Source organism: Aspergillus fumigatus, chromosome 6, assembly GCF_000002655.1.
Source record: "Aspergillus fumigatus Af293 chromosome 6, whole genome shotgun sequence".
In the NCBI taxonomy this organism is placed as follows: Eukaryota; Fungi; Ascomycota; class Eurotiomycetes; order Eurotiales; family Aspergillaceae; genus Aspergillus; species Aspergillus fumigatus.
Window position 1 is genome coordinate 1,236,156 of NC_007199.1, and position 16,402 is coordinate 1,252,557.

The following is a 16,402-nucleotide window of genomic DNA, read 5'->3' on the forward strand; positions in this document are numbered from 1 at the left end:
ACCAGATCAGGTCAAGATCGACAGGTGGTGTGTCGGATCAGCAACTGCTCAACTGTTCCTATTTGTATTGAGGAAAATGGCTATGTCCTTGGCGGGTATACTCAGTTCAGATCTTAGCATGGGATAGACAGATCCAATGAATTTGTTTCAGGACACTTCGAGTGCTACCGTAGGCTTCACGGTCACACAACATCAGAAAATACGAAGTAGTAAGACTATTGCTACTCCAATAGGCCGATGGACCCCCCAAAAAAGCCCTTCAACCTTGGAAATCGGGTTTCCTTCGCCAATGATACCGAACGCTTCTAGCAGGTATTCCCAATATGGAGAAAACTCGATGATTTATGCGGATCACTCACGAGAGGAGGGACCCCAACTTCACGATCGCGAGCAGTTTCTAAGTCTGGGTTGGACCGTGCCGTGCTCTGTGGAGAGCGAAAGGGTTTTCTTTTTGTTGGCAATCATCTAGGAACGCTAACTGTGGGTGGACGACTCTCCGCCGTCCCGAGTTGAAGAAGGCCCGGCCCGCAACGAGAGTGTATGAAGACGGGAGAACGGAGAGCAACAGAATAGTTAAGTCTATTCACATGGCAACTTGCTTGCTTTTTTTTGTCCCTTTCCCTTCTCTCACAGGCCGAGAAAGCCTTGTCTCTACCCAACGCACGAGGAATGTACAATATCGATTATATCAGTCTTATTGCTAGACGACCTCAGGCCTCGAGTGAGACAGCCCACCAAACTTGATGTCTCATGACTCCTCAATGAGACTGACTGACACAGTGATGACTCAGCACCTTTGTGCTCGTGGCGAGTTCACTATTAGTCAATGTGTCGTGTGCTGACAGACAGGGAAAAGGGCATATGTTACATGACGGAAGGGAGTAGTAAAAAGGGGCTGAAATGCGCGTTGTAACTATTTTGAGCTGCAGGTGTCTTTCTCCTATCTCGGCATCAAATACAAAAACCCATGACGCTTCATGAATATCATATAGGTACCTCGTCTATACAGTACGATGAAGAGAGACAGGTCTACTGAAGATCATACTACCCTAGTACTAATTGTACTCTATGCTGTCAGCATTTCGGCCCTTGCTTCTGGACTGCATCAGCCTGGTAGCATATTGATTGCTGGCGATTACAATCATTTCAGTTGTCCATGAGATCTATCTTCATCCTTTCCCTTTGTAAAAAATACATATTTCAGCAATCTGAGTAGGCCTACCGGAGTTGGAGTAAGGAAATGTACCCAGGTTTCTTAGGACCCTAGCTATCCATAGTTAAAGCACAGATCTGCATGGGCTGAACGACTGAGATGATGTCACTTGAGTTTTCAGCAACAGGAAGCAGTCACTTCAGGCCTTGGGAGATTCCTGGTGTCCAAAATACAAAAGACCAGAAAAAGGGGCCGCGAAATAAAGATTGAATGGGCATTTGTCGGCAGTCGCGGCTATGGAAAACTAATGCATCAGAGGGCATGAGGCTAAGTCTGGACTCTGGAGTCTGCTTAGGCTACCAAGAACCAATTGTACCTTAGTCTAGTAATACACAGTTTGCTCCACGACCCACAGAGGAGACTAAACTAGTTCTCCGTCTGTACCACAGTAATCTGTGGGCCCAACCTTGCAAGTTAAACTAGTTACGGAGTAGAAGGATACAACTAGTACTGGTAGAGAGTTCCAGTCATCTGGCCAAGGAAAAATTAGTGGAGGTTTTTAGCAAATCAGAGGCATCAGAGCACGATTGATCGCCTGCAAGCGGTCCGTTCAGTAGCTCTAGCATTCTGCTACAGGCCCCTGTTGTTCGATTTTATCCTCATTATTATTCTATGGCAACAAATCGACCTAGGTGCTGCCTGGGCCACACAATACGAATATTAATTATTAGGTGGGATTGAAATGCAATCAATGTTTCGGTCAACAGATAACACCTTTCGCAGTGCGCCATAACGGGAAATCGAGATGCGTTCGTGCTGGAGTCGGAAACGGGATAGGTTAATTATATCCAACTGACAATCTTGTCCATTACTCCATACCCTCCTCCTGAACCTTGGGTTATCTAACTTTCAGCTTCACCCCACGGAAGATCCGGCCGCCCTGCAGCAGGCTGCAGCCGCAACCACTAAAGAGCTAGCTTTTCAATCCGAAGCTGCCGCCTGAATCACAAACTTCAGCTAGTGACCTTGGCCTGAATGAAGCTAAGAAACCTCGTCCATCACACACTTTGGATCGAACAAAAGGAAGATCTTGGAATCAGATGGTGCGTTACAACAGACTGAGCTGACGGATAACTACGCATTGCTTCAAATAGAAATACAGGGAACTGGAGACATGGAATGGAACGAAGCACCTAGGTATACCTACCTACCTTGCCTCTATAGGTAAAACTCAGATAGATATTGGACCTACTAGGTTAGTCTAATTGATGCAGGCATGAGCCACCGTTTCAGGATCGACATCCAGGTGACGGCTGAAGATCAGTACGTAGTCAATTCAGCATCATGCCAGTCAGTGCCTTTGAATATTCCAAGTGTTCAGGTGCCTACCTGTGTGGGTGACGAGGGTATCCTTGTTCTTCCCCATACCACACCTAATGGAATACGAGTATTACCCTCATTGGGAGACAGATAATAATGGCATCCAGCCAGCCTCACTGGATCACTGGAGGCTCGAATAATGAAGAAGAGGAAGCATCCATTCCGTATGGCGTTTTCATATGCTAGGCAATTGAGCTGGTCCACTCTGGCGGGTCAGATGATACATACCCACAATTTTTACTTACAGTTCGTGGCATAAGGCAAGTGCGTATCGCGCAAAATGGGACAAATGCCCGGTTGCCTTGCCTTCTAACAAAGGCCAATCAGTCCGAAATTTAAAGCAGTCAAGAGTTCAAGTAATTGGCGAATTCATAAATAAGGTAATATAGACTCGTAAATGATTTTAAAGCAGTGCATACCTCACCTATCATGAGAAAGTAGAGTGCCTTCATACACATCAGCCCAGGATGCCTTGTAAAAATACATCATTAGGGAAGATCAGTGTCCACTGAAATAAAGATTTGGGTTCGCGATAACTGAAAGGACTATCCATACCAGCTATGACAGCGTGACACAATGGTACAGTGATTTACCAAGAAGCTCCGATCGGAATTTCAACCTGAGTTCCGCGATTGGGCTACAGGGCTCAAAAACAGTGGTCCTCAAGGCCATCATCAACTATTTATCTACTTCCGGCGGTGACTAAAAGGTGTCATATCAAGAGTAGATACCGGTGAAGTGGTGACGAGCAGCTAAGGAAAGGGGTTCTAGATCACCTAATTACAATAAGCATTTTATTACTGTTGGGCCCCAGTCAAGAACGAGAGTGAACAAGGGAATACTGTGGTAGCCCTGACCGGCAGCTTCAGCTATGTGTCACACTCCTAAAGAACATGACTGAAAGGGTGACATCTCTAACCGCGAAGTACTTAGTTATAGATAATCCCATCATTGTTAGGTGCTCATACTCCCTGATTGTCATTCTACCTCACTGGGGCCAACTAGGTGTGCCTTATTCCTGTGTTGGCAATTTGCAACCAGTGGAATCGCTCGGGGGGATCATGCCATCTAATTGGCAGCTTTCCAATACATGACTAGGGCTATCTTCAATATTATCAACTTAACCTTGGGAGTTGGCACATCATGCCTAAGCCACTATATGCTGAGTGCGGGGCGCAATTGTATAGAAGACCACCTCCCGTGTTCATTATGATCAAATGAATGATAATAAAAAAAGATGATAATAATAATTACTAAGGTACCATGCTGCGGGCTGTAAAGTATTACTCCTACGTAGAGTACTATTCTCCCTGAATCTAAGCGTATATTCCTTGACCTTTTTTTCTTCCTTTTTTTAAAGAAAACCCAAATATGCATAGTTTTTGATTGGGATTTCCTTCTCAATTCCCACGGCACTCTCTTCAAGCTTATTGTTTTTTCTGCCCAATCCTTGCTTTCATTTTCCAATTTTCTTTTACTTCCGCTAATAGCTATTTATTTATTTTTAATTTTTTTGTTTACTCTAATGTATTTTATTCTATTCGATTTCATTTATTTTTTTTTAACCTTCCTTTCTACCTAATTTGGTAATTTTCAAATATGCAGGTTCGCTCATACAAACATACTCCGTACGCACTACTGTAATCTCTCTAAGTCGGTAAATGTCATCCTGAGGTAAGTCTCTAATGCTTCGTCTAGCCTCTCTTTTGATTGTAGTCTATAAGCCTTCAGCTAACTAAATTAGCAAGCCAGATCCCTGTCACTGCCCACCCCCGCTGCTTCCACTATTCTGGGACACAGGGAAGAACGATTCAGGTATGAGGATCATGTAGGTATATCAAGTTCTAGATCACCACCACACGCGCCCCCAAGATGGGGGGGAAATCGAGCGTACTCACTGGTTGCTATTCACTGGCCTGTATCAAAGAGATCTCACACTGAGTTGGATAAGCAAAAAAGACTCTTAAACTGGACTTTCGCTGATCATCTCGATCTCCTTCTTACTTGATTACCCCATATCTTCTTCTTTCAATTTCCCATTGTTCCCATTGTCATATATCGATTCGCCTTTGTTCAAGTCTTCCCGTTCTTCAGTGCACAGGAAAGGCCTGTTCTTACCAGTGCACCAGTACATTTGTGGGTACTTTGGCCACCCACGTTGTGACATTGTCTTGCCTGCCTTCAAAAGCTCGTTCGTAAGATCCTCTGCATCTCTGACCTACCGCATCCACCCGAAGTATTACTGGGACCTCTTTGCTTTTTGGGAAGTTGACACTGGAGATCGCAAGGGACCGAACAACTGGCGCAGCAATTTAAACATCAAAAGCCTTCGAGAGCCCAACTGTGCTGTCAAGGAGACCTCTATGGGATTCTTGGATCCCCACCGTCCTTCTGTCAGCAGAAACTGAGAGAGATAGATATTGGTATCGAGAGAGTTGGGGATTCCACGACATCCAACGTTATCTCACCTTGTTCGCGACGCAATGGAAACAGCAGAACCAGTTTCATACGAGTTCACTGGCCATGCGATGGGTTCAATGGCTCCTCGTCGGTTACTGCACGCTGGCCTTGGGTCAAACTTCTCTTATTACAATAACCCGGCTACCTCTTTTCCTTTGCCTTACCACCCATCGTCTTCCACGCCGTATGGTTTCAGTCATACGATAAACCAGCACCCTCATCAACTCCCGGGCTATCAGCACTTCTATCTTACGAATCATCCATCGCTCAATTCCCAGCCAGTACGTCTCTCATCTGAACCGCCAACCGTTCAACAGATTCCCGACATACGCCCAGCGAAGAACGCCATCAGTCGCATTGTGGGAAAGCCATTGGCAAAGTCGGAACAGAGCGCATCATCGCAACCCATTGCAGCGGCTCAACCGCCAGCCACTGGGGTTACCCAAGAGAAGGGCCCCGGTTCGACTGAGATTGAGTTCTCAACGGAGGTGGACATCCTTATGAAAACTATTCAAGCAAAAGCTGTCCCTCAACAGTCGGCTCTACAGTGTTTACCGCCTCTCCAACAGTTGACACACGGCGGTGAGAATGGCTTCTCTCAGGCCTATGCCATGGCTTCGTCAACTTTGCGATGCAACGTGGCGGTTGAGGAGCTCGCTTCCCGGCCAGGAAAGAAACGAAAGTACATATGTCGACTTCCCAACTGTGGAAAGAGCTTTGCCCAGAAAACTCATTTGGATATCCACATGAGGGCTCACACTGGGGATAAGCCCTTTGTAAGTGCACCTAAAAATAAGCCCACATCTCGGAACCTCGGCTTCTGACATTGCATTTTGTCGTAAGGTATGCAAAGAGCCTTCTTGCGGACAGCGTTTCTCCCAATTGGGCAATCTCAAGGTAACGCACTAAGAGAACTCCCTACCGATGGTGAATGAATAGGATCCTGACATATAATGGCCATAACTAGACACATCAACGACGCCATACAGGCGAAAAGCCCTTCTCCTGTGATATCTGCCAGAAGCGATTCGCCCAAAGAGGCAATGTTCGTGCCCACAAGATCACTCACCAACATGCTAAGCCCTTCACTTGTCTACTAGATGACTGTGGGAAACAGTTCACTCAGCTGGGTAACCTGAAGGTATATTGTCTCATGAAACAGGTGGCTCTGATCCCGGAAACTCTTTGGGCTAATGGACTGGAAAGTCGCACCAGAACAAGTTCCACGCCACTACGCTAAGAACGTTGACTCTGAAGTTTTCTCAAATGTCCGAAACGCAACTCATGAACCCTCAGGATCGCCAGCTTTGGGAGTACTTTGCCAACCTCTATAAAAACAGCAACAAAGGCATCAAGGGTCGTGGCAAGGATCGGAGGATCTCCCCCACATCCAAGTCCAGTGACAGTTCTGCCTCGTGCACACGAATGCAGTCTTTAGAAAGTGATGAGGACCTCAAGGCGTCATGCGGCAGTCGCGAAGCCTCGTCCGCCTATACTAGCAGCTCCAGCGGAGAAGAAGAGGACCCCGAAATCTACTACACTGATAGAAAAGGTCATTGAAAGGTGTTATTTCAGTCATTCAGCTTCATGTTCATTTTCTCTCCTTGGGTTTTTCTATTACTATTACTCTTCTTTTTTTCGAGATACCAAGTTTTGTCCGTCTTGGACTTGCGCGTCTTTTGTCCAGTTTATTGATGTACTTCTTACCCTCAACTGCTTTCAGGCTCATATGTTTTCTGAAGTTCAAGGGTGATAGTGTGTTACAGGGTTTATTGAGTGATAGCATCATTGAGGACAGTGCTTGGCTGCACGACGGAAAGGGTCAGTTCTGTACAAAAACCAATATCAACAGAACATGTTTCAGTATATAGCCTCACATGTGGTTCGATCTACTAATTGTTCTGATTGGCTGACAAAGGAATGGGCCATCGTGCTTGGGGTGGACGATAGTGCTAATACGGAGTTTTCGCTCTCATGACTATGTTCATTGCAAAGAGCTTCACCTGCCAGAGATCGAAGAACTGTGCTAATGATATGTCCTTCGGCAACTGAATAGCGGCCTGTACTGCCGTGATGTTAAGTTAGGCAAGACTTGGTATTTTCATATACCAGAAAAGTTACCCATGTGCTTGGTAGCACGCGGAGGAGGTTTGGACCCAAGCCCTTGTAGAAACCACCAAACCCTTCTTGAGCCCAGATCTGCGCCATTGCATCACGAACACCACGATACACGAGGTGAGCATCGTATGTCTGCAGACGAGATCTCAGCACTTGGTATGGATAGGTGACACAGCCTGCGAAGATCTTTGAAAGGCTTGAGGTGAGAAAGAAATCGATATTCCCCAATTGTCGTGCCGGTGTCGCCCCCAAACCTATGCTATCGCCACTGGTACGCGAAGCCGAACTCATCCTTGTACGATACGCTTTCAACTTCTCATACGCCATGAATTGAAGAGCACCATGACTGACTCCGAATAAAGCGGGCAAAAGGCCCCTGTAGAAGCCAGAAATACCCTCTGAGCGATAGATCTGTGTTACACCAGTGGTGAAAGACGCATAGGCTCCGGGGGCGTTGGAACCGGTGGATAACATGCGGGTTTTGATCACCCATATAGGATTCGTCAAAAACGATGTGGCAAGTCCTAAAGCGAATATAGTGCAATTAGCAAATGTGATTTCGTGAGCATTGAAGTCCAATGAAACACAGATGGGCGCAGGATCATACCTGCCAGTCCTGATGCAACAAAGTAGTCAGCCGAGGTGAGCTCCAGCACTCGGGAGCCGCGGAGCCTCCGCATCAGATCTTTCGTCTTCCCATAGCAAAGAAAGTACAGCGCCCAGCTGGTAGAATTCCCGATGATGTTGGGTGTTAACCCTCGGTAGAATGCGGTGATACCGCCCTCACGGCGTGAAATTTCACGGATGACACGAAGTGATCCACCAAGTTGAGAAGGCGAGGATCGGTCAACTGAGTCTCAGTTTGCGCATGTGTAAGCTCCATGAAGATGTCTTCTGACCTACTCTGGAAGTATTATACGCGTCACGTCACGTACCCTGTAGCCTTGTCTTTAATAAATCTAGCGGATGGAGGCAGAGCGTAGAGACTATTCCCGCTGTAAATCCTGCTATGGTCTCCACAAAGGATGACGACAGGCCATCCTTAATAGTCATGAAAATTGTGTGTGATTCTTCAGAATCCTTTGGGAGTGCGTTGACGGACTTTCAGGAGAGCCAATCTTCGAAAAACAGCGTGCATGAGAGTTGTTGCGCAAAACTTGCGGGTCTTGCTTTTTTCTTTTTTTCTTCGCTCGGCAATAAGCGTAGCAATCCGGCGAGGCGGTTCAACTCCGCGCAATTGCTCGAGTTGAGGCGATGGCCGATGAATGGTATTCTACACAAGAGGAGAAGGGCTTTCCAGTTCGACAAAGCTTTATACTTATACGAATATCTCTTAATAACTGAATACCAATCCTGCGAGAATGAGCCCATTTGCCGGGAGTCATTAGTTTGCCCCAATGGACAGTAGGACGGCATAGCATTTCTCGACGTGAAAAAAAACTTCATCAGTTCTAGTAAACAGTTCGCAAACATGAAACAACTTTAGAAATACATGGGTGCCAATGTCATCCCCAAAACGTCGACACGAAGTATGAAAGAGGGCTTGAGCATCTCCATTACCTCCTCATTTGTGTCCGGGAGAGAAACAGGTGCCGAGGATGATAATGAGAATGCACTCAAGTTCGAAAACCAGTTTTCATAATCCAATACTAGTCATCGTTTTCTCTAAGCGAGGGGCGAAAACAACCTGTCGGGAGGATCAGCTGTCTGCATCGAGGGAGTAAGATTTCGCTGAGGTAATACTTGAAAAGAGAAGGTCTGGGTTCGCTGTACGTGTAGCCTGTTTTTCGCCGTGAGCATTTCTGATATGATTAAGATTTGAGGAGCGAGTTGCATACCCAGATAGATGATCAGAGGCAGATAGCCACTGCGTAAAAGAACCGTCAATACTGCAACCAGAATGAGGAAGCCTCACCGGAAGGGGGTATTACTAGTGGATAGCGACTCTCGAAACGTCAATGACCTTGGAGATTCGCTCCTGGAGTTCAAAATGGCTGGTTAGCAGGGGAAGATAGACTAAGAACATTTCCATCAACGGAAGATCCAACCTTAGTTTCCTCAGAAAACTGAACCATTTCGGTGGATGAACGGGATATAATTATATCAATACTCGAACCTTGGAGCCAGGAAAGGAGAGTAGAGTCGGCGCAGGAGGTTATGGAATGCGGAGTGCTTGGGCGGATTTGGAGATGAGCAGGTGAAGCTCAAGAGTTTTCCGGGAAATTTGGAGGCAAAAAAAGCTTCCCCCAGAGTCCGCAAAATACCCCGTTCTTGCAAACCACATCCAAACTTACAACCATTGTTAAAGTCTGACAGACATCATTTTTGTCCAGAGCGTTTTGTTTCTTTCACTATCCTCCAACGAGATTTTGATCTTAAGACAACAGTCAGCTACCTTGAATTGAGAGTCGGCAACATGTCCGGCGCGAGGCATTGGTGAGTAACCGCCTTTCTCTTATGACACAATGCTACAACGCAAACCAAAAAATTGACCGGGAGTTTTTTAACTTTGTAGGGAGCAAGATAAAGAGGCCACCGTTTACATCGGTAATCTCGATGAACGGGTTACCGATAGCCTGGTATGGGAGCTGATGCTGCAGGCTGGGCGCATCGTCAATGTTCACCTTCCCAAAGATCGAGTAACGCAGTCACACCAGGGTTACGGCTTTGTGGAGTTCATAAGCGAGGAGGATGCTGAATATGCTTCGCGAATAATGAACGGGATTCGCCTTTATGGGAAACCTATACGAGTGAACAAGGCATCTGCCGATAAACAAAAAGCTGTGGAAATCGGAGCAGAGCTCTTCGTTGGAAACCTTGATCCTTTGGTCACGGAGCAGGTCCTATATGATACGTTCAGTCGCTTCGGGACGCTCGTCAATATTCCAAAGGTAAGACGACAATAAATGCCTGCCTAGTGAAGGATATATTCCTCTGCTTCAACAAGCTAACAAACTGTAGGTTGCACGCGATGATAACAACCTTTCCAAGGGCTATGGATTCGTATCTTTTGCCGACTTCGAGTCCTCAGATGCTGCTATTGCCAACATGAACGGGCAATATCTCATGAACAAACAAGTTTCCGTGCAGTACGCCTATAAAAAAGATGGCAAAGGCGAAAGACACGGTGATCAGGCAGAACGAATGCTGGCTGCGCAGGCTCGCAAGCATAATGTCCGTCCACCAACTCAGCCGCTTCCTCCGCAATTCACCAACCCGGGAACTCCTATGGCAGCCGCTGGGGTTGCTAATGGAGACGGCACACAAGCGTTGAACGCCGCTCCGCCGGAATTAGCGACGGGAAGGGGCATACCGCCGCCTAACTTGGGCTTCCAGAACATACCTTCACCACAACCTAATCGACAACTCCCTCCTACGGCTCCCTTGGCAAACCCACCTCCCGGTTTGCCAGCAAGACCTCCGCCCTCGCAAGCCGGTTACGGTGGCCCTCAGACATTTCTCCCCTCTGGTTTCAATTCTGCTGGTCAACAGCCACCCTTCCCACAGCAAGCGGCACCGCCGCCGGGGTTCGCACCACCGGGTTTCGGTCCCCCATCGGGAACCGCTAACCCTCCACCATTACCACCTGGCTTCCAGCAACCTGGTTATGGTGGCGGCCGCTGAGCTTGGATAACTTGCATTCACAGTTTAAACGTGCATTGATGCAGAAAATATATCTCTCATTCAATATTCTTAACGACGATGGTCTTTTCCCACAGTTTTGCTGCGTTACGAGTCGACGAGAGCATCTAGTTCAGGTGATTCCCAATCTTGTGTATCAAAGCTCGCCACTACATGGCACATCAGTTTTTGTTCTCGAGGAACATTACTGAGCTAACTAATCCATTGATAATGAGGTAGAAAGTTTGGGGGCGAAATTACATGATTGATCAGGGTCATATATTCCTTCCATCAGTCTTGCAGTGAGGCAGCATATTATTACCCAAAGTGGTATCATTCACCGGGGGGATATACTGCGATAGTACTTGTTTCACATGAGACGTGGCAAGTGAACTGCTCATACTCTGATGCGATTTTGGCATCTAGCTATACAGACAACCTACGAAGATGGCCAGCCAGTTCTGATTACGATAGAAGAAGTGACATTCGATTGCATCAAGTGATTCATCCATAACTATTTCCTCCTGCGTGTTCGCGAGATTAGAAGAACTCCAGAACAGGGACACGCCTGATGAGCATCAGGAAATGAGTGAAGGGCAAATGAAAGCTGGGTTAGCGAAGACGAACAACTGCTGCTTCGGAAGGGCAGATTCCAAATGGCGGTGCAAACGATAGGCGACAGGAATAGCAATAGGGAATTAGAAATCGGAGCAGGAGTAGTGTTTAAGAGAATGACACGAACTTCGGGTCCCTTGGCCGACCGTCAGGACCGATATTGTGGGTAGCAAACCGTCGTTCGGTGTAGATGCGTCGAGCTTCATCGAAATTAACATTCTGCGTCTTCATGATCTTCTGCACCTCGCGTTTTGCTTTGTTGTCTAAGCCAGCTCTTGTGTCGCCATCTGCGATGTTGGAGGATATATCGAACTGTGATGAGGAGAGGCCCGCCTCCAGGTCCCCCGCAAAGCTGGAGGGAAGGCGAGCATAAAGATGATCGGGAACTGGGATTAAGGGCAACCACCGGGATCGGGTGAGATAGAGCGCTGCCAACGGGCATCAGATTGGTTACAATCAAGGTATACAATTTGTGGATCAGACATACCGGTCCCGCAAATGACGACTGCAAAGGTGAGGAAATAAAGAGTATAGTATGCCATATTGACCGCGTATATGCAATTACACGGACTTCGGCGAGTAAATATTGATGTTGCTATGTTAGTTACTATGACTTCCTACTGCGGGTGTACCGGAATACTGGCAGCAAGGCAGATGGGATTTGTGACGCGAGCCAACTCGTCAGTCAAGTCAGATAAAAGCCAGTAACGTGTGATGCTGACTGGGCAGGGTACTGCCACTAACAGCTACAAAGTAAGCATCTGAACAGAAAGACGGTGAAATATAGTTGGCATTCAAGAAACCATGCGCAACAATATTGAAGCCAGATCAATATCAAGCTGAGAAAGGCAGGTTCGGAGTACCTTGGCTAGTACGTAAAGGTAAGGTACGGATAAGGGAGCTCATCGGCACCAAGATATGATTGGAAGCTGCCTGGCCGGTGTGGGGAGGAGGGGGCTGGCGCACTCTTAGGGGCTCTTCCTTGATGACTTAAACCTTGAAGGCCAGACTATGCCGAAAACGGCCGCCTTAGCGAGAGTGTGGGATTCTGTTCTTGGCACGATCGCACACAATAACGATCCCAGGCAATTAAAGTATACCAGCCTCGCGTCGAGTTCGATCTGTTCCCATTCAATCAGCTTGAAAGAGACATAACAATGGCCGCCGAAAGAACAAACGTTTCCAGCGACCTTGTCTGGCAGATCACTCGTAAGTTTATCTCTTTTTGCCGACACCATTATCCTACTCCGAAGTAACGGGGTTTTATTTCTATTGCTCTACCAATACTGTCCGTTACTCTCCTTGATTTTTGCTGATTCATATACTCTGAACAGGCAGCCAGAATGCTTTTCTGGTCAAGCGGAGGACCGGTGGTGGCTCCCAATTCTCCCGCGATCCCCTGAACCTGCAAAACAAGCAGTCTTTTAAGGTACGATCCTGAAGACTAATTATGATTTCAATGGCACTAGAAACGCTGACTTAATCCTCTGTATAGTATGCTGGCTATGCCAACACCAAGGTACCTCATACATCATCAACTTGCAGACTTTCGATAATAAAGAGGAATTGTATCTAAGCTATTGTGAACAGGCTGTCGGTGTGCAGGCTACTGAGAACGGCGGTGTCGTTGTCATCACCAAGAAGCCTGGCAACCCTCAGCAGCCCGCGAAGAACCTGGTCAGCGTCAGCTGGGGCCCTAACGCTGCCACCCGCAAGTAAGCAGAACAACCTATATCTCCCTGATTTGCCGGGTGGCATTGTCTCAGGCTGGTTTTGCTAATCAGCGGCATTGTTCTATGGCACAGGATCTACAAGGCTGTAGCAAGCAAGACCGCCAAGAACGGCTACCGCGCCGACCTCCGTGAAGACGCCGTTGCTCGTGTGAGCGCCATCCGTCGCTCCCAGAAGCCCAAGAAGGACGCTGCCCCTAAGAAGCTCAGAGGCGCTCAAGCCAGAAAGGCTGCGGAGCAGAAGTCGGAGTAAATACAAATTCAGCCAAAAAAAAACGCCGAAGACAAGAGGTCAAGGAACGGGCGCATCGAATGAAATAGAGCCGTGCTGGTCAAGGGCGAAAGTGTCCCTGTAATTTAGCAATTATCGTTATTGGGTATTGTCCTTCTGAGGCCATCAGCAATCTCAGCACCATAAAAAAGAAAGCGAGAATCAAATGCCGTGCAGAATGGTTGAGTCCAGATTTACGTTTTCCGGGACCATAGGACAAAAACTTCGTACTCTGTAATTTAGCTTGCGTAGTCCTCTACTCATAGACTTCCGAAGTACGACATAGTCATTATCTGCAGTTGGCACATGTTCTAGATTGTGAACGATTACAGCCGCTTGTCGGGCCGAAACGTATTCTAGAACCTGTTGGGACAGAGCTTGGAGCTTTCAGGTTTTGCCGCATGTAACACTCAACACCCGCCTTTTCCCGAGTTCATGATGGATGGATGGAATCAACTCACAAATTCGGTATGTTCCTCGGTGATACATGTCTTGAAACACACGAAAATTGCCGGGATTCAGGGCGCTTCGGGTTGGATCAAGCGGACTCCTGACGTACATTTATGGACCAAGACACGAAAAACCTAGTTTCTCGGCCAGTAAGTGACAGTACCGCCGGGAACATGGATATAGCTCTTTAGGAAGTTTCCGGTAACATCAATGAATACTGCTTCATCGGACTAAAACTGTGGGAGTTCTCCTAAATACACTCCCCACACATGTGATCTCCGTCTTCCGTCTTTCGTCTACCCCTCCGCAAATGCAGGTCTGTATGAGAGCAACAGAGCTATAATCATAATAATTAGTCTTAGTAAAAACTGGATAATGGTTGGACATAAATACATTTCCTTGCCTGCCCGAGACAGTAATGATTGTTGGCCATCATACCTGGTCGTCCCCACCCCCGGTCCTGTATCTATAAGAACTAGATGATTGCCATGATTGTTATGACTGCCCGGAGAAGTTGTGGCTCTTGCCTCGCATTCTAGATCTCCATCACTCAAAGAAATTGCCAAGCGATCATCAATTCCTCAAGAAATGTACGTCCAGTGTGAACTATAAACCTATAGATAGCTATTGTTTCTACTATTCGCACTGTTTCTTTGTGCCTTCCCCGTTCATCCTCTTCCCAACCCCGAATATGGTGTGTTGTTTGTTCCCGTTTAGTTTACCGTTACCCCTCCCCTACAGCCAGCATGCCCCTCCCTCCTGCTCCACCCCCGCTCTACCTCAAGTGCTTTCTTTCACCTTCGACCGGTTGTGCTTCTTCCATCAACATTTCCCCAATCTTGCGTTGGTCCAATTCTGTCAGTTGTCCGCCTTACTCACACGCGATACAGAGAACGTTACTTTCTTGTTCTTAATTGACAGCTACCAAGCATAAAGCTCTAATCTCTCATCATGGTCAAGGCGGGTAAGCATCTGATCGGCTCCCTTTAGTGATCACCGAAAGAGCTATCCTACTAATTCATTCCTATAGCTGTTCTCGGAGCCTCTGGTGGCATTGGCCAGGTATGTACCCTCTGACTTTATTGCTCACCGCTCATCACATAGTCACGTACTGATATTCATTCTCGTCGCGTCTTTAGCCTCTATCTCTTTTGTTGAAGGCATGCCCCCTAGTTGATGAGCTTGCTCTCTACGATGTTGTCAACACACCCGGCGTCGCTGCGGATCTGTCTCACATCTCTTCTGTCGCGGTATGTGACATCATCCTAGACCCATCTACTCAAGTGATTAATCCTCGTTCTGACTCGCACTTTCAGAAAGTATCCGGCTACCTTCCCAAAGACGATGGTCTGAAGAATGCATTGACTGGCACTGATATTGTCGTCATTCCTGCTGGAATCCCTCGTTAGTACTCCTGTTCGCCAGGACAAAAAAATGCTACTCTTCTTCTGACTCAAAATCTTCCCAACAGGCAAGCCTGGTATGACTCGTGACGATCTGTTCAAGGTGAATGCTGGTATCGTCCGTGACTTGGTGACGGGAATCGCGCAGTACTGCCCCAAGGCTTTTGTACTCATCATCTCGAATCCTGTAAACTCCACAGTCCCAATCGCCGCTGAGGTGCTTAAGAAACAGGGTGTCTTCGACCCCAAGCGCCTCTTTGGTGTCACCACCCTGGATATTGTCCGTGCAGAGACCTTCACTCAAGAATATTCCGGACAGAAGGATCCATCCAAGGTCCAGATTCCTGTTGTTGGCGGGCACTCTGGCGAGACCATCGTTCCCCTCTTCAGCAAGGCTTCCCCTGCCTTGGATATTCCTGCAGACAAGTATGACGCTCTTGTGAACCGTGAGTGTCTGCTCTATATCTACAGTTATTTGCAGCTAGCGACTAACTCGTCCGTAGGTGTCCAGTTTGGTGGAGATGAGGTCGTCAAGGCTAAAGATGGCGCCGGCTCCGCCACTTTGTCCATGGCTTATGCTGGCTTCAGGTCTGCCACCTTTTCCGGAGCTTAAATCCGCCTACCTGCTAATTCAAGGTAGATTTGCCGAAAAGGTTATCAGGGCTTCGCAGGGCCAGTCAGGCATTGTCGAACCTACTTACATTTACTTGCGAGGTGTCACTGGTGGTGAGGAAATTGCCAACGAGACTGGTGTTGAGTTCTTCTCGACCCTTGTCGAACTCGGGGTAAGTGTTTCCACGTCTTCAGCACAGACAATTCTCATATAGTATATGCTAAATGCGAAAAAGCGTAACGGCGCGGAGAAAGCCATCAACATTCTCCAGGGCGTCACCGAGCAGGAAAAGAAGCTCCTCGAGGCTTGCACCAAGGGCCTTAAGGGCAACATCGAAAAGGGCATCGAATTCGTCAAGAATACCCCACCAAAGTAAACTCGCCTATCCCCGTCAAAACAAGCTCACCCCCATTGGCCTGCCGCACCGTTGTCTTCCCTGAGGAGCATTTGTCGATGGCATTTTCCCCTCCCCGATGAGCTCACCAGAATTGAAAAGGACGTCGCTAATCATAGATATCCCGGAAAGATAGGCTTTAAATTATAAGATTGACGAAGACTGAGGGAGGGGTCGTCGTGGGTTGATCATAA

General features: G+C 47.4%; 7 protein-coding genes across 7 annotated transcripts; 4 read left to right on the forward strand and 3 right to left on the reverse strand.

The window, feature by feature from the left end:
* Window positions 1-4,457: 4,457 nt before the first annotated feature.
* On the forward strand, window positions 4,458-6,553 carry azf1 (C2H2-type zinc finger protein; the record flags this gene model as incomplete). Its single annotated transcript, XM_742468.2, has 4 exons — window positions 4,458-5,769; window positions 5,837-5,890; window positions 5,961-6,134; window positions 6,200-6,553. Exons 1-4 carry the CDS (start codon window positions 5,017-5,019, stop codon window positions 6,551-6,553), a joined length of 1,335 nt encoding a protein of 444 aa, XP_747561.1. The 5' UTR covers window positions 4,458-5,016.
* Window positions 6,554-7,069: 516 nt separating this feature from the next.
* Window positions 7,070-8,164, reverse strand: AFUA_6G05170 (putative mitochondrial folate carrier protein Flx1; the record flags this gene model as incomplete). Its single annotated transcript, XM_742467.2, has 3 exons — window positions 7,070-7,635; window positions 7,719-7,961; window positions 8,047-8,164. 3 exons carry the CDS (start codon window positions 8,162-8,164, stop codon window positions 7,070-7,072), a joined length of 927 nt encoding a protein of 308 aa, XP_747560.2.
* A 269-nt stretch (window positions 8,165-8,433) lies between these two features.
* AFUA_6G05174 (mitochondrial import receptor subunit TOM7) lies at window positions 8,434-9,331 on the reverse strand. Its single transcript, XM_001481403.2, has 5 exons — window positions 9,160-9,331; window positions 9,043-9,089; window positions 8,950-8,978; window positions 8,855-8,891; window positions 8,434-8,798 (listed from the first exon to the last, which is right to left on the reverse strand). The coding sequence occupies exons 1-5, from the start codon at window positions 9,184-9,186 to the stop codon at window positions 8,777-8,779; spliced, it is 162 nt and encodes a 53-aa protein (XP_001481453.1). The 5' UTR covers window positions 9,187-9,331; the 3' UTR covers window positions 8,434-8,776.
* Window positions 9,332-9,527: 196 nt separating this feature from the next.
* Window positions 9,528-10,735, forward strand: AFUA_6G05180 (U2 snRNP complex subunit HSH49; the record flags this gene model as incomplete). Its single annotated transcript, XM_742466.1, has 3 exons — window positions 9,528-9,547; window positions 9,627-10,002; window positions 10,073-10,735. The coding sequence occupies 3 exons, from the start codon at window positions 9,528-9,530 to the stop codon at window positions 10,733-10,735; spliced, it is 1,059 nt and encodes a 352-aa protein (XP_747559.1).
* Window positions 10,736-11,455: 720 nt separating this feature from the next.
* Window positions 11,456-11,889, reverse strand: AFUA_6G05190 (DUF2015 domain-containing protein; the record flags this gene model as incomplete). Its single annotated transcript, XM_742465.1, has 2 exons — window positions 11,456-11,775; window positions 11,835-11,889. 2 exons carry the CDS (start codon window positions 11,887-11,889, stop codon window positions 11,456-11,458), a joined length of 375 nt encoding a protein of 124 aa, XP_747558.1.
* Window positions 11,890-12,413: 524 nt separating this feature from the next.
* AFUA_6G05200 (uncharacterized protein) lies at window positions 12,414-14,103 on the forward strand. Its single transcript, XM_077804989.1, has 5 exons — window positions 12,414-12,556; window positions 12,682-12,776; window positions 12,843-12,866; window positions 12,938-13,062; window positions 13,153-14,103. The coding sequence occupies exons 1-5, from the start codon at window positions 12,505-12,507 to the stop codon at window positions 13,328-13,330; spliced, it is 474 nt and encodes a 157-aa protein (XP_077661123.1). The 5' UTR covers window positions 12,414-12,504; the 3' UTR covers window positions 13,331-14,103.
* Window positions 14,104-14,152: 49 nt separating this feature from the next.
* AFUA_6G05210 (malate dehydrogenase) lies at window positions 14,153-16,363 on the forward strand. Its single transcript, XM_742463.2, has 10 exons — window positions 14,153-14,388; window positions 14,689-14,762; window positions 14,829-14,860; window positions 14,938-15,048; window positions 15,115-15,202; window positions 15,270-15,647; window positions 15,705-15,789; window positions 15,842-15,986; window positions 16,050-16,186; window positions 16,341-16,363. The coding sequence occupies exons 2-10, from the start codon at window positions 14,750-14,752 to the stop codon at window positions 16,342-16,344; spliced, it is 993 nt and encodes a 330-aa protein (XP_747556.1). The 5' UTR covers window positions 14,153-14,388; window positions 14,689-14,749; the 3' UTR covers window positions 16,345-16,363.
* The last annotated feature ends 39 nt before the right edge of the window (window positions 16,364-16,402 follow it).